The sequence below is a fragment of the Xyrauchen texanus genome, chromosome 50 (genome assembly GCF_025860055.1).
Source record: "Xyrauchen texanus isolate HMW12.3.18 chromosome 50, RBS_HiC_50CHRs, whole genome shotgun sequence".
Classification (NCBI taxonomy): Eukaryota; Metazoa; Chordata; class Actinopteri; order Cypriniformes; family Catostomidae; genus Xyrauchen; species Xyrauchen texanus.
Window position 1 is genome coordinate 4,162,505 of NC_068325.1, and position 25,150 is coordinate 4,187,654.

At 38.3% G+C, this 25,150-nt stretch overlaps 2 protein-coding genes across 3 annotated transcripts in view; one reads left to right on the top strand and one right to left on the bottom strand.

The window, feature by feature from the left end:
* LOC127641045 (ligand-dependent corepressor-like) overlaps positions 1-2,412 on the top strand; it is a 98,863-nt gene extending 96,451 nt beyond the window's left edge. Inside the window, exon 7 of the mRNA XM_052123801.1 lies at positions 2,355-2,412. Within this exon, the coding sequence (XP_051979761.1) occupies positions 2,355-2,397 (43 nt within the window). The 3' untranslated portion in view covers positions 2,398-2,412. The remainder of the gene's footprint in view (positions 1-2,354) is intronic.
* LOC127641044 (slit homolog 1 protein-like) overlaps positions 1-25,150 on the bottom strand; it is a 67,573-nt gene that overhangs the window by 14,177 nt on the left and 28,246 nt on the right. The window contains exons 7-23 of one of the 2 annotated variants that reach the window (XM_052123799.1): positions 25,061-25,132; positions 24,588-24,751; positions 23,720-23,864; positions 21,693-21,764; positions 21,417-21,488; positions 17,189-17,260; positions 16,765-16,908; positions 8,680-8,843; positions 8,368-8,391; positions 8,066-8,207; positions 5,858-5,932; positions 5,597-5,740; positions 5,056-5,199; positions 2,344-2,510; positions 1,489-1,627; positions 1,306-1,374; positions 47-118 (exon numbers count right to left, since the gene is read on the bottom strand). In XM_052123799.1, the coding sequence (XP_051979759.1) occupies positions 47-118; positions 1,306-1,374; positions 1,489-1,627; positions 2,344-2,510; positions 5,056-5,199; positions 5,597-5,740; positions 5,858-5,932; positions 8,066-8,207; positions 8,368-8,391; positions 8,680-8,843; positions 16,765-16,908; positions 17,189-17,260; positions 21,417-21,488; positions 21,693-21,764; positions 23,720-23,864; positions 24,588-24,751; positions 25,061-25,132 (1,881 nt within the window). Of the gene's footprint in view, positions 1-46; positions 119-1,305; positions 1,375-1,488; positions 1,628-2,343; positions 2,511-5,055; positions 5,200-5,596; positions 5,741-5,857; positions 5,933-8,065; positions 8,208-8,367; positions 8,395-8,679; positions 8,844-16,764; positions 16,909-17,188; positions 17,261-21,416; positions 21,489-21,692; positions 21,765-23,719; positions 23,865-24,587; positions 24,752-25,060; positions 25,133-25,150 lie in introns of both variants that reach the window. The other variant, XM_052123798.1, reaches the window with a different exon arrangement.

Below are 25,150 nucleotides of genomic sequence, written 5' to 3' on the forward strand. Positions count from 1 at the left end.
GTTAATGACATGTTTATGTGTGCATGTGTGTTTGGGTGATACTTACAGTGTTGTGAGCTGACTCATGTTGGCAAAAGACGAGTTGGACAAGGAGCTGATTTTGTTGTTGCTCAAGTCCCTGAAATGTTTAAAGCACATTAAAACATTTTAACTTATGCATGATTGAGCAAAATTCTGAATTTCATAATTTTTTTAAAAAATTGGCCCCACAGGAAGTTGAAGTGGAATTTGGACTTGATTTGTTTTTGGTTTTTGTATTTATTTATTTTTAGACATAATTACTCTACAATCTATTGATTGTGTAATATATTGGGTAAATTATAGTTTTTCAGAAGATTAGGTGTTTTCGCCATGGTCCATTAAACAAACATTAGTTGTAATTGTAGTGAAATAAGTGTAATATAAATTTCCATATGTGGAATAAAAATGTTAATTATATTATTAATTATAAGTAAATAAACTGAACTTAAAATGTAAAGGTGCCATGACTTACAATCTGGCATTGTAATAATTGTTTATAAGATTTCTTCAATTCTGTCAATTTAAAAGAGTATTTCTATGAATTTAATTCCAGTTTAATTGTAAATCCTTAAATTTCTTAAATTCTAAGTGCAATTCTACATCCTGTTTGCTTCCTCAATTCAAATTCAAATACAATTCAGGAATTTCATTTGTTTTCTTAATTCAATTCAGAATGATTCACAACCTTGTATGTACTCTCATAACATCTAATGTGAAACATTCTAGAGTAGTGGCCAAAAATATTGGCACCCTTGGTAAAAATGAGCAAAAAATCTTAGATCTTACATTCAAAAAAATCACAAAAATCTAAAATTTAATTGAAGTAAAACAATTTAAACAGGGGAAATATCTCATTATTAAATTACTATTTTTCTCCAAAACACATTGGCCATAATTATTGGCCCCCTTTTTATTCAACACGTTTTTCAACCTCCCTTTGCCAACAGCTCTGAATCTTCTCTTATAATGCCTACACATAACAAGGGATCTGAGACCATTACTACATACAAAATCTCTCCAGATCCTTCAAATCCAGAGGCCATGGCAGAACCTTGATTTTGTGGTCATTGAACCATTTTTGTGTTGATTTTCATGTTTGTTTTCAAGATCCAACCAGGGTCCATTATAGGCCACAATATGAAGTAGGATGTTATGCGTAAAGTTCAATATAGAGGCCCTTGAATGTGAATATTTAAGACAGGCTGCCCCTGGTTGCTGAATATGGAACTGCAGGAGGACGACTGAAGTGATTCGAGGTCACGATTTTAATCATAATACACTCACACGAGCTGCAGGTATTTCAAAGTAGAGAGCTCTGAGGGTACGGCAACAAACTGATTCCCATCCAGGTATCTATGGAGACAGAAAGAGCGTTGAGTTCATTAGACACTGAAATACTGCCAGACGGGAATCCCGAAGCATTTGCATAAACACCAGCCTGCCGCCCACCCTCTGAATATGACTCACAGTTCAGTGACATTGTGTGGGATGCCTTGTGGTAAGCTGAACAAGTGTTTGTTGCTGCAACGCACCACGGTATCCAGACAAGTGCACTCCTCTGGACACTCTGGCTTGGGCACACAGATTTTGTCCTCTTCCAAGATAACTAAAAGTACAGAGATACAAAGAGAGAAAGTCTGTCTCAGATTTAAAGTCAATGCTCTGCCATGACAAAAAGATAAAGAAAGACATCTCAGGGGTCTGGGTAGCTCAGCAAGGATTGACGCTGACTATCACCCCTGGAGTCACGAGTTTGAATCCAGGGTGTGCTGAGTGACTCCAACCAATTCTCCTAAGCAACCAAATTGGCCCAGTTGCTAGGGAGGGTAGAGTCACGGGGTAACTTCCTAGTGGCTGCGATTAGTGGTTCTCCTTCTCAATGGGCGTGAGGTGAGTTGTGCATGGATCACAGAGAGTAGCATGAGCCTCCACATGCTGTGCAGTGTCATGCACAACGAGTCACATGATAAGATGACTATCTCAGAAGTGGAGGCAACTGAGACTTGTCCTCCGCCTCCCGGATTGAGGTGAGTAACCGCGCCACCACAAGGACCTACTAAGTAGTGGGAATTGGGCATTCCAAATTGGGAGAAAAGGGGATAAAAAAAATGAAAAAACAATTACTTCGTACCACAAAATAATGCAGAGAAAACCTTTTTTGAAAAAAAATGAATTGCGACCAGTGTAGTCTGATCTGATTCTTAACTGCAAGTTATTCCTGTTATGCCTGACTCAATAAAATCATTTTAACTATGAATTAAATCTCCAAAACTTCAAAGAGCATGCGGCTTCCAGTAATGTCTGCACTGGCTCATTCTTTACCCTTGTCACAGAGGAAGTCTGGCTTTGCCACGTCCAGCAGTGGGATCTCTCTGAGGAAGGTGGGATTCTGACAGCGAGGATTCCCAGTCACAATCTGCCGAGAACGAAGCCATTCTCCCAACCAGGACAGACGACAATCGCAGTTAAAAGGATTCGCCAGCAGGTTTCTGAAAAAGATTTCAATGGTAAAAAGAGGGACCACAAAGAGAAGAAACTAACAGTTCAAATCAGTCTTCCTTTCTTTAATGCAAATGAAAACAAAAATTAAATAAAAGCATTTAAATGAACTGAAAATGAAAATAAAAACCAACAAAATGTAAAGAAAACTGAAACAAAACTAAAATACATTGTCATTACTCCAAAACTAGCAAAAATTTTATAAACGTGACTACAAATTAACTTTAGGGGCCCACTCTACAGTACATTGTGTCTACCATTATGTTAAAAATTAAGCATACTTTTTGTGTGTGAGATTCGCATTTGCTGTTTAGGTTAGGCTTGAAGTTAGTGTTAAGGGTTAAGGAAAGGGTCATGTAAAAACCATGTATCAACTAGAGACAATTGTTGTGTCCATTTACATGCTATGCGACATTAGTGTTTACGTTACTTGCTGTACTTTTAAGTTACTTTTAAAACACTTTTCAGAACAGCGTTTTTGTTTTTTCCAAATCCAAAATAATGTCTATTTTCCTTCATGTTCAGTGTCGCACATGCTTCGGCTGTCACAGAAACACAAACGGATGAATATATGAACATAAAAATTCCCATTTTAAACGTATTATATATAAATAATATTACTTTAGAATAGAGCAGAATTAACGCGTTAACGCATACGATTAATTAAAAAAGTTTAACTTGTTAATTTTTCTTAATCGCGAGTCATTACACTGACGGACACACCACAAACACACGCACACAACAGCGCTTCATTGTCAGTTATAAAAACGATGGAGAAAGGAGCTCTTAGTGCTACCTGATGTACAAAACAACCCCAGATCGGACTGGTACTATAAAACAGCCTAAGTAAGGAGCATTTTAATTACCACAGATGCACGTCAAGTCTTAACTATCACCAAAACGCAGAATGAGACTTTTTTGTCCTCAAGCTTGTTCAAAGCGAGATTTGACAACGCCGTTGACACTGACGCGAATCAGGAATGCAGCTTCACGATTGCTGACAATGAAGATATCCACAGTCTACAGGCAGATTAAAATTGTGGAGGATGAGAGTTTAATGTGCTTTGCAATGAATATGCAACCTATGTAGTGTATGTAGGAACAAGTTCATTTATCATTTCATTTATGCATTTGGCAGATGCTTTTTTTCAAATCGACTTACAGTGCATTTATTACAGGGACAATCCCCCCCGGAGCAACCTGGATTTAAGTGCCTTGCTCAAGGACACAATGGTGGTAGCTGTGGGGATCGAACCAGTGACCTTCTGATTAAGTTATGTGCTTTAGCCCACTACACCACCTTCTTTCAAGTTCTTTCAATTAGTCAAACTCCCACTAAGACTTTGGGAAATGTTTAATGTTACTTGAATTGTTGATATTTTACTGCATTTCTATCTTTATACTGTGGAAGGCTTTGTTTGGAAAATTTTAATAAAGCCTTATATTGTTACATATTGTTTTGTTTTCTTTCATAAGATTGAAATAAATTCATTTTGACAGGAAAATAAGTATATATTGCGTCCGATCTCAGCGTTTTCAAAATCTGCCATTAATTGCGATTAACTACAAAAATGTGTGCGATTAACCACAATTAAAAAATGTAATCGACTGAAGAAATGTACTTAAAAGAAATTTGCTTAATAGAAAGTCAGATTACAGTCATTTAAAATGTATTGTTACACTACTTTTTGACATTAAATGTAATTAGATGACAGTTGGTGTTGTTGTTGGTGTGTATATAGGAAATACTGTAAATACTAGTTAAGTGTAGAAATTGTAGGGAGGTGGGTGATATTTTTGTTCAACATTTAATATTTTCCCCTGTGTTTTGGTTAGTGAAGGAGATAGGAAATTTTGTTGTTTATTTGCAATTTTTACTTCGTTGTGTAAAGTAGTTTTGACTCCCCAACAGATATTTAAGTGGTGTTTGTTATTTTGGCCTTTGCCCCCTCCTGAATCCTTTTTGACTTCCTTTTCCGGTTTTGATTAAATAAATACTTTGTTTTGGATTTTAAACTCGACTGATCATTGAGGGCTGGGACGGGAGAAGGGGAACCCCATACCTTTTTGTTACTCCTCCCCAACCCTAGACTGGGGTGGGACGTAACAAAATGGCTCTCTACAATACTAAAAATAAAATCTAAATATATTTACAAATTTTAACTAAACCGAATGTAGAAACCATGCAAAAAATACATTAATTAATATATAAATAAAACGAAAATAGTCAAGGGAAGACTAATAAAAAAGAAACTAAATTAAAAGGACAATTAAATAAAAATAATCAAATACATTCACAAAAACACCTACTATAATGATATCAGTTAAAGTATTACATTTGGCAGCCCTAAAATACTCAAACTAAAATAAAAACGTAATATACTGAACAATTAAAACTAAACTGAAACTAAAAAACACAGGAAACAATCTAAAAAAATAGTCAAGTGAAGACTAATGAAAACTTAAATTGAAAGGGCAGACCATGTCTTAAATGCATTCACAAATATCTAGTACTATAAAGATCAAAATACTCACAGTGTGGAGAGGTTTGGCAGCGTGTCAAAAGCTCCAGGCATGATTGTGGTGAGCTGGTTGTCGTAGAGCGAGAGCAGACGCACATTCTGAAGGCCAGAGAAGCTGCTGTTATGGATGCAGCGGATGCGATTATTCCTGAGCATCCTAACAAAGACACAAATAAAGGGATTCAGAGTACAGCCTCAGGGTGGTTATATGACTAAATGAAAATACATCCAAAACTGCTAAGCTAAAGTGACTGTTGTCATTGTTCCTTGTCATTGAGTCATGACAAGATTATTATAAATTATAAACAATAATAAATCAATTATTTAATAATAATATTTATATAATAACAATACTAATACCAATAATAAAAATACTAAATTATAAATTATTTAATTATCACACATTATTAATTATGTAATTAAATAATAATTAACTATAAATAAAATGGTTTTATTTATTATTAAAAAATGATAATTCATTTTCGTTTTAACTACTGTAGTACCACAACTAGTTAGCTATCCTTCTGCAATGTGATAATGAAAATGGCACTTGCAACATGCGTAATCCGTGCATTCCCTGAAACATTCCTCCACGCACGGACACCAGGTGGTTGACAGTTAGGTGAAGTTCAACCACAGATGACGCCCCATCAAAAGCTCCATCCTCAATCTCAGAGATTTTATTGTTGCTAAGGTTTCTGAGGCAGACACATCAAGAAAACTAGCTTATTATGCAGTATTATTCAATACTAAGCAATACGCTGTATTTTAATGTGGTTTCATCGTATTGTGCAATAAATATATGTAAATCTCACATCTTCTTGAGATGAGTGAGGGACCTAAAGAGTCCTGTTGCTTCCAGGATGGACAGATCGTTGTTATTGAGACGTCTAAAAGAAAATCAATGTAAAAAGACTGATCACAAACATAGGTTCTGCTCCAAAAGCAAGTGAGCTGCCTTGTTGCCAATAGAGTGCAACAGTGTCTGCCCATTTCCTCCCAAATTTGGAATACCCAATTCCCAATGTGCTCTAAGTCCTCATGGCGGCATAGTGACTCGCCTCAATCAGGGTGGTGGAGGACGAATATTATAGCGACCATGAGGAGGTTACCCCATGTGACTCTACCCTCCCTAGCAACCGGGCCAATTTGGTTGCTTAGGCGACCTGACTTGGAGTCACTCAGCACACCCTGAATTTGAACTCACGACTCCAGGGGTGGTAGTCAGCGTCAATACTCGCTGAGATACCCAGGCCCCCGTTTGCCCACTTTTTAATAAAATCTCAGCCATGACCTGAACCAACCAGCTCTGAGGTGAATCGCAACATTAAACATTTTTATTTAAGGAAAAAAGTATTTGAAAATCAGATAAAAAGACAAAGGTACAAGACTGTATACTTAATGTCTTAAACAAGGGAATTAATTACAATCAAATTGAAAATGATGGAAATATATACAACAATTGATTTAAAGTTGATTATAACAATACAGTATTCTGTATTCTTACAGAATACTGTTGGTCCTCTGTATGCCATCAAAACCGGGCCGACCCACGAAGACATGGACTCTACAAGACCCTTGAAGGTGTCCTGCGGTATCTAGCACCAAGCCATTAGCAGAAGATCCTTCAAGTCCTGTAAGTAGCGAAGTGGATCTGCCATGGATCAGACTGTTTGTCCAGCACATTTCACAGATACTCAATCGGACTGAGATCTGGGGAATTTGTAGGCCAGGGCAACACCTTGAACTCTTCATCATGTTCCTCAAACCATTCCCAAACAATGTGTGCAGTGTGTCAGGACACATTATCCTGCTGAATGAGGCCACTGCCATCAGGGAATACCATTGCCATGAAGCGGAGTACCTGGTCTGCAATGATGTTTTGCTGGACACAGTGTTTCCCACCAGAACATTGCCCAGATCATCACACTCCCTCCATCGACTTGTCGTCTTCCCACAGTGCATTCTGGTGCCATCACTTCCCCAGGTAATCAGCTCATATGGGTGCGATGCACTGTATGTTGTGACACATTCCTTCCATAACTATCATTAACATTTTCTGTGACTTGTGCCACAGTAACTCTTCTGTGGGATCGGACCAAACGGGATAGCCTTCGTTGCCCTCACGCATCGATGAGCCTTGGGTGCCCAACACCCTATCGTCAGTTTGTGGTTTGTCCCTCCTCGGACCATTGTCAGTATGTACTCACCACTGCTGACCGGGAGGACCCCAAAAGCCTTTCTGTTTCAGAGATACTTTGACCCAGTCATTTGGCTATAACAATTTGGCTCTTGTCAAAGTCATTCAGGTCTTTACTCCTGCAAATTTCTCCTGCATTCAATACATTGACTATGAGAACTGATTGTTCTCTTACCATCTAATCTACCCAGACCTTGACATGTGGCTTAGTTAGGAGATGATCAACGTTATTCGCTTCACCTGTGTGTGGTCATAATGTTTTGATTCATCAGTTTTAAGTAGTTTTACTGTGTAGGGAGACCAACCGGAGTACATCATTCACAATGCAATTGATGCAGAGCCCTTTTGGTGCACTTTGTTTGATGCAACTCACTGATTGGTGGATGTTTCCCTTCAAAAGAAATAATGTGGACTGATGGTTTCAACAGAAGCGTATACCATCAATTAAAAACCTCAGAGCTTATGGTGGGTCTGTCTTTAAATATTTATAAGTTATCGTTAAAATATTTTACTTTCAGAACCAGACTGTTGTTTACATAGCCTTTTACAAACCTTTTAGGGCAGCATCTTAACAAAAAATTGGCCTATTTTGATTAGATTTTGATTGTCTGGTGTTAGCATGTTGCTAAACTAACTCGCTAACAATGCTAACCTTTTCAAACTTTTTTGTATCGAATTAAGTATATTTGAAATAGACATTTTTCTCGCCCTGTCCACCATATTGAATGGATTTTTTCCACTGAGCTCCCTAGGTTTTGAAACCAAGCTGAAGTGTTTGTTGTGTGTGTTCTTGTTCAGTGTGAATGTGTGTTAGTTCTCTTACAGTTCAGTTGTTGAAAGTGGAAGGTCCTCTGGGAACATGGTAAGGCGTAAATTTGAGCAGTCCACCACAGTAGCTTCACAGCGACATTTCGGTGGACAAACGGGCTTGCTGTTACACTCCTTATTCAAACTTGTGTCTGTGCCTGAGACAAAAATACAGAAGCACAACACAGAATCATAGGAAAGTTCAAATGGGCCATTATTTGGTTTGGCTTTACCCATACAACATCCAGTCACATACAAATGAAAGAATATAGAGAGAGGGATATACTTAAAGCCTGACATTTGACAGAAACAACTTACCTGGGATGTGGTACTGTTCCTTGGCTGCTATGGCAACAGATGCAAAAAAGAAACAAGAAAATACATCTGTTATAAAAGCTGTATGCAAGAAAAGATCACGATTTAAGACCTCAGACAAGCCAAATGGTAAAACAATTAGTGTGGATCATAATTTGCCAGGGAATTGTGCACAGACAACAGCTGAAAGACAACATATTAGCAATATTATAACAGAAAACTAATCTCCAAGCACCTCATCTTGAGATCATTTGTATCTGTTAATTAATCAGAATGATTAATGTGTTTTATATAATTTTTTTTAATATACTGTACCTGAACAGCGGAACTTCTTGCTCTTAATTTGACTGATTCGTTTATTGGCAAGTCGTCGTGGACTGGAACAGCGAGTGCCGCTGGTCTCAATGGGGTTAGAACGTAAAAAGTCCGCCAGCCACTTTAGACTGCAGTCACAAACGAACGGGTTCTGAGCCAAATGTCTGGAAAAAAACAATGATATTACATCTTGATTAGTAATTGTGTGTTTTCTTAACTATGGACACTTTTGTTTCCCAGGGGTTGATTTTTATTAAAACTAAGATTTTATCAAAACAATTCTTGGAAACTTTTCACCATTTATTAATCCTTTATCTTTTTACCATGCTATTTTTAAATGCCTTTAATGTATAGATTTGTTGTTTTACCTTTTTCCAGACACAGGCTTTCCCTCGTAACATCTAAAATCCATCATTAAATATGAATTTTAAAGGTAAAAATTTACATAATTGTTGCCTATGTTAAGGGATTCTTTAATTACTAATAAATCATTTACAAATGAATTATAAATCGTTAATATTAGTTTATAATAACATGCATAAAAATTGTGACTTTCATGCAATATCTGCCAATTAGTGAGCCATTTTACCTCTGTTATAAATGCTTAATAACACTTATTCAACATTAATAATCTATAAAAATGTATCATAATGTTCTGTGGACTCATAAAAAGCATGTATTAATTAACATAAAGTATGGTTTAATGGTCATTAGGCTTTGTATGCTGTGAATGAGCATGAAGAGCTTAAAAGTGTATTTGCAGAGGACTTTAGATAACTAGGACTAGGTAATTTGGGATAGCACTCGGAGAAGCAACATTCTATTTACATCAACATCACAAGAAAAGTGACAACACAAATGAGTCAAGACATTACAGTAATTAATATCATAGGATTTATAGACAGCTGGAAGAGTTTTTGTGGTAGACCTGACCTGCTAAAGTGAGACGACTCCATCCCTCCATGGAAGGTGCTGCTCTCCTCTTTAGTAATTTGGCTCGTAGTCTTAATAGTGATAGTTTTTGACTAACTGGAGCCAAGGTCAGGCAGCAGATAACTGGTTAATCCGAACGTCTGCTAGCTAACCTGAGACACAGGTCACAAACTACAACACATAGAGACTGTATCACCTAGATATCATATAGAGACTGTGTCTGTTCCCTGAACTACCGAACACAAAACCCTCACTACCTTCACCTTCACATCAAACTTGAAAAAACAAAAGAATTTAAGATAAAATCATATACAGATTGAGCTACTAAACATTAGTTCTCTTTCAACCAAAGCACTAATTGTAAATGAAATGATTAGAGATCATAGATTGGATGCACTCTGTTTGACTGAAACCTGGCTGAATCCGGATGAATATATTAGTTTAAATGAATCTACTCCTCCAGGTTATTATTAACCTGGAGGACAAAATGTGACAGGATCAACTCTTTGCCATAATCATACGCTAAATTTAATTCTGTCATATGGATTTGATGTTGATAATATAGAAAGTCTACCATCGAGCGATGACATCTCAGATCATTACCTCATTTCTTGTTTGCTGCAATCAGCTAATGTTACTCAATCTACACCATGCTATTGTTCAGGTAGAACTATTCTTTGACCAGAAAATTAGAAAATTAAAGAAAAAATCCCCACATCATGATACAATGATCACACTCATGCTCTCAAGAGAGAAGCTCGGAAAATGGAGCGCAAGTGGAAGAATGCAAAGTTAGAGGTGCACAAAAGATAGTGTCTGTAGCTATAGACAGGCACTAACAGCTGTCAGGTCAGCATATAATAGCAAACTCATAGAAAATAAACACAACAATCCTAGGTGTTTATTCAGTTCTGTGGCTAAATTGGTTAGGAGTAAAGCATCGACAGTAATTCATTGCAGCACAATAGTAATGACTTCATGAATTTCTTTACTGATAAAATAGAAATCATCAGAAATAAAATTGGAATTATGCAACAACTTCAATCCTTCGCTGTCATAGGTCATGAAGAGCTTACAAAACTTGTCAAAAAATCAAAAGCCACAACTGTTAGGGTTACCTTGTCTTGTTTCACCATTGCCCCTTTGTTTACCATTTTTGTCACTTTTGTAATTCCGTAGTTTTCACTTTTGTCCCTTTTGTAGCTCCACAGTCTCCCTGTTAGCGTTCGTGTTCTCATTCATTGTTTTCACCTGCCCTCGTTAATTTGCCATTGGTTTCTGTTTATCCCCTTGTTATCCTGTTTGAGTTCTGTTTGTTCATTGGCCCCTTTGTCCTATGTCCATGTATTTAAACCCTGTCTGTTTGTTCAGTCGCTGTCTATCGGTGAATGTTGTTAGCCTGGTGTGTGTTCCCTGCCCGTTTTCCTCAGTCTTGTGTTTATTTCCCCATTGAGGGTTTTCCTTGTGTTTGTTCTGGTCCAATAAATTAAGTTTTGTATTTAGACCCGCTCTCCTCGTCTGCCTTCGCTGCCTCCGTTCGTAACAGAACGATAGACCACCAAATATGGATCTAGCAGCTTACTTTATGGAACTGACCCAGGCGGAGTTGACCACGTGCCTGCCACGGCCAACGAGCCAGCGTTGCCAGCTTCGTCCGCCCGGTGGAGGAGGAGAAGAGGAAAGGCTTGTGCTCCCCAGTCTGAGCCTGTCGCCTCAGCCGTCAGCAAGCCAGTGCCAGTAGCCTCCGATGTCAGTGAGCCAGCGCCTGTAGCCTCCGACGTCAGTGAGCCAGCGTCTGTAGCCTCTGACATCAGTGAGCCAGCGCCTGTAGCCTCTGACGTCAGTGAGCCAGCGCCTGTAGCCTCCGACGTCAGTGAGCCAGCGCCTGTAGCCTCGACCGCCCCTGAGCCAACGCCTGTAGCCTCGACCGTCCCTGAGCCAGCGCCTGTGGTCTTGTCCGTCCCAGTGCCAGTAGCCATGACCGTCCAAGAGCCAGCGCCAGTAGCCATTACCGTCCAAGAGCCAGCACCCCTCAAGCCTCCCAGGGCTCCTCCTTCCGAGCTATCCAGAGCTCTGCCTTCCGAGCTTCCTGAGCTTTCCAGAGCTCCGCCTTCCGAGCTTTCCAGAGCTCCGCCTTCCGAGCTTCCTGAGCTTTCCAGAGCTCCGCCTCCCGAGCTTTCCAGAGCTCCGCCTTCCGAGCTTCCTGAGCTTTCCAGAGCTCCGCCTCCCGAGCTTTCCGGAGCTCCGCCTCCCGGGCTTTCCGGAGCTCCGCCTCCCGAGCTTTCCAGAGCTCTGCCCTCCGAGCTTTCCAGAGCTCTGCCTTCTGGGCTTTCCAGAGCTCCACCTTCCGAGCTATCCAGAGCTCCGCCTTCCGAGTTTCCCAGAACTCTGCCTTCCGAGCTTCCCGAGCTTTCCAGAGCTCCGCCCTCCGAGCTTCCCAGAGCTCCACCTCTCGGGCCTCTCGAGCCTTCCAGGACTCCGCCCCTCCAGCCTCTCGAGCCCCTCGAGCCGCCCAGGGCTCCGCCCCTCAAGCCTCTCGAGCCTTCCACGGCCCTTCTCCCCGAGCCTCCCGAGCCTTCCAGGACTCCGCCCCTCCAGCCTCTCGAGCCCCTCGAGCCATCCAGGGCTCCGCCCCTCGAGCCATCCAGGGCTCCGCCCCTCAAGCCTCTTGAGCCTTCCATGGCCCTTCTCCCCGAGCCTCCTATGGCTCTGCTCCCCGAGGCTCCAGAGCTTTCTAGGGCTCCGCCTCTCGAGCCTCCTACGGCTCCGCCTCCCGAGCCTCCTCCGGCTCTGCTCCCAGAGACTCCAGAGCTTTCTAGGGCTCCACCTCTCGAGCATCCTACGGCTCCGCCTCCTGAGCCTCCTCCGGTTCCGCCTCCCGAGCCTCCTTCGGCCCCGCCTCCCGAGCCTCCTTCGGCCCCGCCTCCCGAGCCTTCAATGGCTCCGCTCCCAGAGCCTCCCGAGCCTCCTACGGCTCCGCCTCCCGAGCCTCCTACGGCTCCACCTCTTGAGCCTCCTACGGCTCCACCTCCTGAGCACTCTAGGACTCCGCTCCTCAAGTCTCTCGAGCCTCCCGACGTCAGTGACCCTGTTCCCATCCTGTGGCCTCCTCCCAGGCCTCCTGACCCTGTTCCAGTCCTGTGGCCTCCTCCCAGGCCTCCTGAACCGGTCCCTGTCTGGTGGCCTCTTCCCAGATTCCCCAAACCTGTCCTTGCCCTGTGGCCAGCTCCCAGGCCTCCTGAACCTATCCTTGCCCGGTGGCCAGCTCCCAGACCACCTGAACCTTTCCTTGCCCTGTGGCCAGCTCCCAGGCCTCCTGAACCTATCCTTGCCCTGTGGCCAGCTCCCAGGCCACCTGAACCTGTCCTTGCCCTTTGTGCCCCCTTGGACTTCCTGCCTGCCCTTTGTGCCCCCTTGGACTTCCTGCCTGCCCTTTGTGCCCCCCTTGGACTTCCTGCCTGCCCTTTGTGCCCCCCTTGGACTTCCTGCCTGCCCTCTTTGCCCCCCAGTCAATGGACATATTTTTTTTTGTTTGTTTGTTTTATGTGATGTTACTGTTGATCGTCTGGAATCCGATCCTTGAGGGGAGGCTCTGTTAGGGTTACCTCGTCTTGTTTCATCGTTGCCCCTTTGTTTACCATTTTTGTCACTTTTGTAATTCCGTAGTTTTCACTTTTGTCCCTTTTGTAGCTCCACAGTCTCCCTGTTAGCATTCGTGTTCTCATTCATTGTTTTCACCTGCCCTCGTTAATTTGCCATTGGTTTCTGTTTATCCCCTTGTTATCCTGTTTGAGTTCTGTTTGTTCATTGGCCCCTTTGTCCTATGTCCATGTATTTAAACCCTGTCTATCGGTGAATGTTGTTAGCCTGGTGTGTGTTCCCTGCCCGTTTTCCTCAGTCTTGTGTTTATTTCCCCATTGAGGGTTTTCCTTTGTGTTTGTTCATTTATCTGGTCCAATAAAGTAAGTTTTGCATTTAGACCCGCTCTCCTCGTCTGCCTTCGCTGCCTCCGTTCGTAAAAACAACATTTATGTAAGATCCAATACTAACTAATCTCTTAAAAGAGGTATTCCCTGTTATCTCAGAACCTCTTCTTAATAAAATTAACTCCTCGCTATCCTTAGGACATGCCCCAAGAAACTTTAAAATGGCAATATTCAAACAACTGATTAAGAAGCCACAGCTTGATCCTGGCTAAATAAAATCTCCCATTTATGTCAAAAATACTAGAAAAGGCAGTGTCATCCCAACTATGTTTATTTCTATGGAGAAATTGTATATATGAACAATTTCAGTCAGGATTTAGGTCCCATCACAGTACAGAGACTGCACTTATCAGAGTTACAAATGACTTGCGCTTATCATCTGATCTTGGCTTAAAAGCATCTGATCTAATGCTTTTAGATCTGAGAGCTGCCTTAGACACGATAGATCACGACATTCTCTTGAATAGGCAGGAGAATTATGTTAGCATTAGTGAACTTGAATTAGCATGGTTTAGGTCCTATTTATCAGACCGCTACCACTATGTATGTGTAAAGGGAGAATTGTCAAATCATGTATGTGTAAAGGGAGAATTGTCAAATCAAACAAAAGTTAAGTATGGAGTGCCACAGGGATCGGTTTTAGGGCCTATGCTTTTCTCCTTATATATGCTTCCCCTGGGAGATATTATCAGAAATTGTGGAATAAGTTTACACTGTTATACCAAACAATACCCTTGTTTTTATATTTATATTAACTTACTGTTTATTTCTTCTAAACCTGACGAAATGTCACAATTCTCCAAATTAGTAGAGTGCATCAAGGAAATCAAAGACTGGATGGCCAGAAATGTCCTTCTACTCAATTCCGACAAAATTACTAATTATTGGACCAAAAACATCTAAAAATAAGCCACTAAAATGTAATTTGACTCTCGATGGATGTACAGATACATCATCTTCTACAGAAATATTGCTAAGTTAAGACACATGCTGTCTGTTGCTGATGCCAAAACATTAATGTGTTCATGACTTCAAGACTAGATTATTGTAATACATTACTGGGAGGATGTCCAGCAAGATCAATAAATAAACTTAAATTGGTTCAAAATTAAGCTGCCAGAGTGCTGACTAGAACCAAGAAATATGATCATATTAGCCCCATTCTTTAGCTACCTGTTCAATTTCGTATTAATTAAAAAATTCTGTTAACTACATACAAAGCTTTGAATGGCCTAGATCCACAGTACTTAACAGTACTAACTGGACTATCATGCTATATAATCCATCACATTCATTACGATCGCAAAATTCTGGCCTGTTAATTGTTACTAGAATATCAAAATCCACAAAAGGAGGTAGATCCTTTTCATATTTGTCTCCTAAACTATGGAATATTCTCCCTAACACTGTTCGGATGCAGACACACTCACTCAGTTTAAGTCTAGACTAAAGTCTAATCTATTTAGCGAGGCATACATCTAATTTATTCATCAGCTAACAATTAGGCTGCTTTATTTAGGTCTGCCAGAACCAGAAACATTTCTTATAGCCTATAACTCTGATTGAATGGCATATACGCTAATATTATTCTATTTGTTTCCCTGTCTTAACCCCAGGATTCATACCCCCCAAGGTTTGAATGCGGTAAGATGCAGCTCTGTTCCTGCTTGGTGTCGGACTCCACTGCTACGTGTCGCTGAGTGATGACGACATACTACAGCCGGTGCTTGGCAGACAATACTTCAGACTTTTACTATGGACTTCAAGGGATGAACTGATTCCAGCTCCAACTGTAAGACATACTTCATATGCCACTGCCTAAAACTTGGAATTAGGATGGGCCCCACCGAGCCTCACCAAAATGACCTGCCGGTTGAACTGTGATGCACCTCATTGATCTCTGCCTGCATCACCTCAGCCTATTGATGGACTACACTCTTGAAATGTAATACATAGTCTATAAATTAATTGCCAACAAAACCATTCATTAGCCAACTAACAAAGGACAATTGCATCTATGTGAACTTCTGCAGTTAATCCAGGATGGACTTCAAAGACATTAGTCATTAATCTTACAGTTCATACTAAATCTTTGTTTAAACACTGGTTCTTAACACTTACTTAGTTTACAAATTTTAAATAATTACTTGCACTGCACAAAAATGACTAATATTGGCATTATATTCATGTTGTTCAGCCAGAGGGGAACTGACCCCCACAGTGAGTCTGGTTTCTCCCAAGGTTATTTTTCTCCATTAACCAACATGTTATGGAGTTTTGTGTTCCTTACCACAGTCGCCTTCAGCTTGCTCACGGGAGATATAAATACAAATGTTATTTAATTGTTTATTTTAATCCATCATTTATAATCATATTCAATGAAACTACACAATGATGACTCTAAGACTTTATAGATATTACAGTTTCATTGTCTGTTAAAGAATGATTTTCTAAAAGCTGTGACGATGTGTGTTGTGAAAAGCGCTTTACAAATTAAATTACTTGAATAAATAAATACAAAATGACATAATCCCTCATTTTAATCTCACTATAATAAATCTTTTTTTTTCTTTTTACTGTATTGTGACACAAATCATGAATGCTATTGTATGTTGATTAATATAAGCATGGATAAGTGTATTTATTAAGCATTTATAACATTGTATTCATGTTGTTATAACTGCATACCAATGATTTATAATGCACTTGTAATTACTTAAAATTTCTACTTTATGTTAATATATACTTATAAATGTAATTAATAAACACAGTTATAAAGCCTTAACAAAGGGAATATTAAAGTAAAGTTTTGCTTCTAATAAAAGATTTACAAAAGATATGTAGCCTAATAGTTTACCCAGGAGACATCATTGTTAGTGAAGAGCATGCTTGAAATGACACATATGTATGAAGAAAACAAAGAAAAATCAAGGTTAATATTTCTTGCAAACAAAATATTTACATCTTATCAATGAATCTACCATTTTTTATAATTTGGATACCTAAAAAGCTAGCTGTGAAATTAGCATTAGCAACACAAAGGATAAGGACATTTTACATTTTATAAAATGTCAGTTTGAAATGTATATAGAGTTCATTACTCTATATATTTAAATAAACTAGTGTAAAATGTAGTAAATTTTATGTCAATATAAAAGTCTCTTACAGAGTCTGGATGGATTTCAGTGGTGTAAAGGTGCCTTTGGCTAGAGTCTGGATCTTATTGTCATAGAGGGATAATAAAGACAAGTTCTCAAGGTCCTGGAAGACGTTAACACGAACACAGTGGATTTTATTGGCATTTAATAATCTGAAAGAAAAAGTGAGAGAGAGAGAGAGAGAGAGAGAGAGAGAGAGAGAGAGAGAGAGAGAGAGAGAGAGAGAGAGAGAGAGGGAGAGGTCAATAAAAGACAGAGTAGACAACCCAAACATTACAGTGACTGTGTCTGGATGGCAATTTTTAGATGTGCTGACTTATTCACACACCATTAAGCCCACATTTCTCATTTAGTATGTGAGCTGTAAATGTGTAAATGACATAAGCTTGCGATGTCACCACAGGGACCTACATCAACCATTGCAGTACTTACAGTAACTCTAATGTACTCAATCCGTCAAAAACACCTCTAGGCAAATCTGTGATCTTATTTCCATAAAGAACCCTGTGAAAAAAAACACACTAACATGAGATATCATAGTCTGATAAATTGTTTCATTTTGTTAAGACTTCAGGGCTTGATATACATGAGGTTTTAATAAAATTATGACCATATACCAACATGAGGTTGATACATAAATTTACATAGAAATGCCACAAACATAGAGTGCATAAAATCCTAATAAGTATAAATTATTCTAAGTTCAGTCATGAAACGCTACATGGCGCACACTGATAGGTCCTTTGACATATATTCTGTTAGCCAATAATCTTGCGAACTCTGCATATTTTGTCTAACATTTAAAATTGCTCAGTTTGCAAGTAAGCCGGTTTAACTGCAGCACGCTACAAGAGTTTTCACTCTAAAACCCTCCTCTACCCCAGCACCAAATCTCTAGTTATGCTACAAATGGATTGTATGTGTGTATAATTGTGCAGCAGCAGCATGCATGTGTATGTTCAAGCTTTAGCAAGTCATCATACTGTCTCTACAGGAGCAGCGTAAGCAAGACCAGCACTACCAACTTGCTATATCCATTATAACACCTTAAATTTATTCAGAGAGTTTTCATGACCAATATTTGTACATTTTCTGAAGAAAATCTGTTGCTTGTCTGTGCAAACTCGCTGCCATATTGCCAGGGTGTTGACATGCTGTTGCTAAGGTGTACTGAGTGTTTTTTTTTGGTGTGTTGCTATGTGGTTTACTAGGGCGTTGCTAGGTGGTTGCAGGGCTGTTCTGGGAAGTTGCTAGGTGGTTGCAAGGCTGTTCTGGGAAGTTGCTAGGTGGTTGCTTACTGGCAAAAGAGCCCAGAAAATATTTTCTTAATCACGATTTTTGTATTGTTTTCAAGTAAAAATATCTAAACGTACTTAAAGAAGATATATTTAGGCTACTTAAAGGGGTCATGACATGAGAAACCAAATTTGCCTTGATCTTTTGGTATATAAGAGGTCTTTGTATCATTAAAACGTCCTGCAAGTTTAATATTTTAAGACGTCCTCCCCATTCTAAACGAATCATTTATTTAATCAAGCTCAAAATACAGCTCGTTCTGGATTCATGGTTAGAAGTGACGTGACGGTTAGAAGTGACGTACCAGCGTTTGCATATGACCGCCTCCAGCACAAGATAACTACGCTTTAAGCGCCAAGACAACTACGCTCATTTCAGTATCGCCGTCGCCTCACAAGTGTTCAGTCGATGGACAGCGAGCTCTGACAGAGAATACTTGTGCACAGGAAAATTACGATGCCACACAGATGTGCTGTTCCTGGCTGTGGTCAAACAAAACCTCTGAATAAGCTGCCGAAAGATCCAGACGTCAGGGAAAGATGGATGCAGTTTATTTTTTGCGGACGTCCCAGTCACGGCAGTGTTAACTTAAGCGTTTGTTCTGTACATTTTAAGGATGACTGTTTTGAGAACAAATCTCAATATGATGCTGGCTTTGCCAGAAAACTGTTGCTCAAAGATAAGTCCGTGCTGACTATTCTGGGAACAACGACGACGCAAAATGTAAGTAATCTATTTTAAACTTTAAACTACTTTTTAAAGCGCAATTTCATTCATTATGAATAATCACAGTGTTTTTACTTAGTTTACTTGCATATTGTTCTGGCTGGGGCGTCAATAATTGATACATAGGCACTGACGTTAGCCAATCATAACAGTGGGCGTTAACACTGAAGTCTTAAATGGAAAACGCCCCCAAAACAGACTGTTTGAATCAGAGGATGAGAAACAGGGTGGGAAAAGGTCATAAATCACTAGATTTTAAAAGTTTTTCTTAAAAAAAAATATATTAATACTATAATTGCACCTAAGGGAACATAATAATACAATAAAAAAACCCATGTCATGACCCCTTTAAGAAGTAAAATTGCTTTTGAAGATAATAATACTGGTTTTCTGAGAATATTTTAAACCACACTTATTTATATTAACCCACCAGTTAATGCAACCCCCTTAAATGCAAGTATATGGGATTTTTATATACAGTTCTTGCATTTTCTCATTTTAACATCCACTAGACAAAAATTGTTTGGTCCGAACGTTCGTAAAATTGCTTGTAGAAACGCTCTTCACCGCTAAGATTGACCATTATTGGGAAACGCATCCCTGATCTGTTCCAGCTGAGCTTCAGTACATCAAATGCATCTTTGCCAAGTCAAATCAGTATATGCTAGAGATGCCTTCCCCTGAAGGCAAGACATACATTCATGTATTTACACATATCATGCACTTTCTACATCAGACCCCTGGTGAGATGTTCCCTTAAGAGATGTTTGCAAAGAGCTTATCTTGCTTTGTTGGAGTACATGATGCATAATTCAAAAGAACTAATAACAAGCTCACACTTATGAATATGTTTGATATACCTACGGCAATCACATGGAGATAATCTGATTTCTCATATAAAGTGCTGTAAAAAGAAAAAGTACTACCTATGAAGGTGTGTTTTGTACATATTTACAAAAATGCATACTTAACCCCAATCGCAGGGGAGTCTGTGTTTGGTTGAAACGGCAACAAAACTAAATCTGGTAAGAAATGTTATTACATTTTTACATTGAAACCTGTTTGAGTCACAAGATTAGAGTCTCTAGTTTCATTGGATATGCCATTTTTTATTGCGAAATGGCACGCTGTTAAACACGATGACCACATACATGGACTATAGGCTCAGCTTCAGTTAAAAAAGCCAAAATTAGTTTTTGTGGCAATCAACACAATGGCTCAAATGCTGTTGATTGAGCACAAATCCTTTTGTTACTATAAATCTCCACTTTCACTTTCATATTCTTCTTTTGTTTTTGGCGATTCACATTATTTGTGCATATCGCCACCTAATGAGCAAATAGGAGAATCTATAGTAAAAAATACTTAAAACATTGATCTGTTTCTCACCCACATTTATCATATCACTTCTGTAGATATAGATTTAACCTCTGGAGTCATTTGGATTACTTTTATGCTGCCTTTATATGCTTTTTGGACCTTCAAAGTTCTGGCCACATTTCACTTGTATTGTATAGACCTACTGATTTGTTGTTGTTTTTTTATCTTCTTTGGTGTTCAGCAGAAGAATGAAAGTCATACACATCTGGGATGGCATGAGGGTGAGGATGAGAGAATTTCATTTTTAGGTGAACTATCCCTTTAAATTTAACTGAACCCAGAATATTCCTTTAAGCATACACTCATGGCTTATTTCTCGGCCCCTACCACCAACATTTTTTGCATGCCAGATTGTTGAACTCATTTTTCAGTGTGATGTTTTCTTACTCATTTAAGTGTCACTTTAAGACCCTTTGACTTGATAAGTCCCTCTGCAACATTTTCATGGGCTCTAGGCTTTGACTTCGGCTTTGACTAGGCCATTCCATAATAACCCTCTACTTTCAAGCTTTTCTATTGAAGATTGGTGCACAGATTGGCTTGAGTGTTTTGGGTCATTATCTTGTTGTAAGGTCCAATTACAGTTCAGCTTTCTGACATCCAGCCTCACATCCTTAAGTACTAACTGGTACAGTGTAAGTCATGGTTTATTCTATAATGAAAGGCGTTGTCAGGCACCATTCAGTTCATCTACAATTCTCTCACAAAAGCAAAGACATCTGCCTTCTTGGCCTTTAGTCAATGTTCATACATTGAACTAGATTTGTCTTCTAAGTTACTTGATGTTGTCCTGGGGTTGTTGCTTATATGCTGCTGCATCTTTTGGCATTTCTTTTATAATTTGGAGAAAGAAACCTGGATGGATTGCCAGTGGTTTGACATGCTCTACATTTTGGACGATCACCCAAACAGCAGTGTGATTGAAAGCAAATTGCTTGAAAATGCCTTTGAAACACTTCAGTTATAGGCAATAACAATCATTTGAAGGCTTAATAGAGCTCTTTTGATCTCAGAATGCTATCATTTCTGACCTTTATAAAAGGCAATGCACTGTATGTTACTATTAATATTAATATATACATTTATATGATTTTGACATCAACAATTAATATTATTTTATACTATAACAATATTCATTATTTTAAAAATCTACAAATGTATATAAAAAATATATAATATAATATAATATATAAAAATATACAATACACACACACACGCACACAAAGCAAAAATACAGGGTAGTAAAATATATACTTACAGTGAGTTGAGAGAGTGAAGGCCTTGAAATGCATCAGGAGCAATTTCAGATATTTGGTTATTACTCAAATCTCTATGAGTAGAAGACAAAATTATGAAATGTATTATTTTCTGTTTTATAGCCATTAATAAAACATAATAGATATGAAATCTATGGCATCCTGAGGTTCCCTAATTGGCAAAAATCACTGCTGTCAGCATTGCCATATCAAAAAATGGTACATGTTGAAAGGAAATGCTGCATGATAAATGTTTAGAGTTTGTTAATATCACTCACATTCTCCGCAGTTTCTTATAAGAGGCGAATGCTCCAGGAGGGACAGACTTTATACCGTTCTGCTCTAATCGTCTAAAAGAGAGAAGAAAAAGACATGGTTATTAGGATATAATAAGACAAAAAACAAGTTTTATTTTAACATACATACTTAATAATGTTACTGAACATTGGTAACATGCTCTTATATATGTATCACTCTGAAAAACCACAACACATTTGTACTTTCCCAATATTGCAGTTTACGGAAGCCCTGAACCATCCTGTGAAAAAAAATGTACTTAGTATTTTTATATATATATATATATATATATATATATATATATATATATATATATATATATATGTGTATATATTTTTTTTATGTGTCTTAGTGCTTGCCTTACCCAAAGTCCTACAAATAATTATTTCAATCTGAAAAAATCTATATAAAAAAATTCGTCTCTATAATGTCTCTCTCTTAAAAAAAATCATTACATTTATTCTCTCTCAAAGTTTTTGAAAAATGTTTTTTCTTTCTCTAAAATCATTTATTTTTTTCTCTCAAGAGGCAACACATGATCATTTATTTATTTTTTGCTTGCTAGCTAACAATTAGCATGCGGTACCAACTTCGGCCACCAGGTGCCACTATCAGTAAGCATAACATCTATGGTGATAGAGCTGTGGTACTTAATCTGTTGATATAACATTGTTGTATAACACTCTAACAAGAATGTTTTGCAAATTTTAATCAAGGAATGAAACATATAATGTTAGAGAATCTACTAATACGTGAAAAAAATTAATGAATATGCCTCAGTTTACTTTCTGTGTGTTTCATTCGGAATTCTGGAGTTATTTCTGGTTGCTTGACATTCACCACCGGGAATATTGATGCTGGCTGCTATTGATATTGTGCTTTTTTAATTTGTTGGCCTATGTAAACATGCGCTAGATAGATGTCTTTGACCATTGGGATGCCTCTCGCTGTGCTTTCAGTTCTGTGTTTATAAGGATAACTCCTGTTAGCGTTGCCCAAATCAATGAACTCTATGGAGTGAAACGTCAGCTTCAGCGGTACCACGGCTCCTTGTCGAGTTAAAGGAAGATTCAAAGCAGCTTGAGGACACTGTATAAGCTTTGTATTCCAAAAAAAAATGTAATTCATCAAACAATTAGAAATAACTCTCGAATGCAATTTGAAACAAATGTAACCTGAGGAATATCCATTTAATTGTGTGATTTCATGTATTAGTAGACTCTCTAACATTACAAATGTTCCTTTCCTTGATTAAGATTTGCAAAACATTCTTGTTAGAGTGTTTTACAACTACAAATCAACAGATCAAGTACCACAGCTGTCATCAGTCACCTTGTAAGCATTCAATTTTATACTTACTGATAGTGGCATCTGGTGGCCGAAGTTGGTAGCACATGCTAATTGTTAGCTAGCAAGCAAAGATTTTTTTTAAAATTATATATATATTATTTAAAAAATAGATACATATTCTGTTGCTTCTTGATATATTTTTTTTAGAGAGAATAAAAAAATTGTGAGACATTTACAGAGAAAAATTTTGAAAAAAACAATAATTTTTTTTGACAAAAAAAAAATTAGAAGAAAAAGCTTTTTAGAGAGAAAAATATATATATATTATTTTTTTTTTTGGATATTGGCTAAGGAAGGCACTAAGTCACCTAAAACAATATTTCACCTAAAGATTTTTTTTCACAGTACTTTCAGGGCTTCCGTACTGGTGAACAATGTTTGTTATTTGATTTCATGTGACTCCTCAGAAAAAGGTTCCCATTCTTTAGTTCCACAAATGTGCTTGGTCTAAATTCAGTATTCATTCAAGAGGAATTCTGTGAGTTAATTGCATGCTACCACCATCTGACACATATCCAGCTAAATGTAGTTCATGATCTTTAGTACTATTCAATAGTACTAGATAGTAGTGATATGTAGTGTAGCCAATATTTTCACTAATGTACAATATTACTTGTGTAGAAACATATTAAATATTCTTAGTTACCAAAACACTCACATCTCAGTCATACTCTCAGGCATGTTTGCCGGTATGGCTGTAAGACCTTTTCCTCTACAATCCACAATATCTTTACTGCAGGTGCACATCGGTGGGCAGGAGCCAGATGCCAGACCACACGGCTGAGGACTTGAATCGAAAATGCCTAAGGAAAGAAGAAAACGTATTACATATTGTTAAAAAAAATTTTATTACTTGCTGGTGAAATTGATATTAATATAACTTATTTTCTATTCAATTATCAAAGGGTATGTGACATGTTTATTATTATTTTAGGCATCACAACAGAAAGATAAAACAAATTGAATGTAATATCCACACAAATATTAACTACACCCATATAAGGGTTTATAAAGGGTTTATTAATGACTAATAACTCATTTACAAATGCATTATAAATCATTGATAAGCAATATGTAAGTTAAAATGCTCACAACTCTGCATTATTTATTCATGTTTTAAATGCATATCAACGATTTATAATATGTTTGTAAATGACGTATTAGTCATTATTAAACACCTTTATAAACCCTTAGCAAAGGGAACATTCATGTATAGTATAACTGCAATATAGTTTGTTCTACTATATTATTTACATTGTAAGTACTTTTAGATTTTGACTTTTTTGACAGCTACAAGTGGAAGACAGACACAGCTACCCCTGGCAGCTGCTTTCAGATGGTCACAAAGCCTGGCAAAGCTGGTGTTTAGCTAGTTTAGCTTGTCGGCCAGTTGGTCTCCCAGCCTGACCAACTGACAAGTGCCTAAAACCCCTCTAAAACCAGCAAACAAGACCAGCCTGACCATACTAGGGAACCATTTTAGGCTAGTTTAAGATTAGCCCCATATCCCAAGAGCCCAGATTTACCAGTGCATGCGAACTCTTTCTTCTGCAGTTCAGCCAGGTTGAGGCCGTGTAGGTTAGGAGGAGAACTGCACTGTGTGTACAGACCCAAAGCTGGCCTCTGCCTGAGCCATTGAGACAGCCATGACAGGTGACAGTCACAACGCAGACTATTAGAATGCAGCCGACTAGAAGAAAGAGGAACATTTTTAGATATTGATTACTGTAACTGTTTACAGAACAGTTTTTTTTATATTAGTAAGACTTATTACTAATGCAAGCATCACTACTACTATTGCGCATACTTAGTTGGATAGTAACGTATTACATGTAATATGGATTATCTAATCAGATTACAAAAATCAAATTCTTGAAATCAGATGACATTAAATTTTAAAATGTGCATGATCAGAATAAAGTCACTTGTATGGGTTACAAGATTACATTTTTGATTACATCCACCAACAACAATAATTAGTGCATCATTTTGGACTCACAATGTGCGTAATTTGGGCATGTGGTTGAAACTGGAAATAGGGATGGTGCTGATATTGTTGTTGTTCAGTGTTCTGTGGACGAGAACAAGA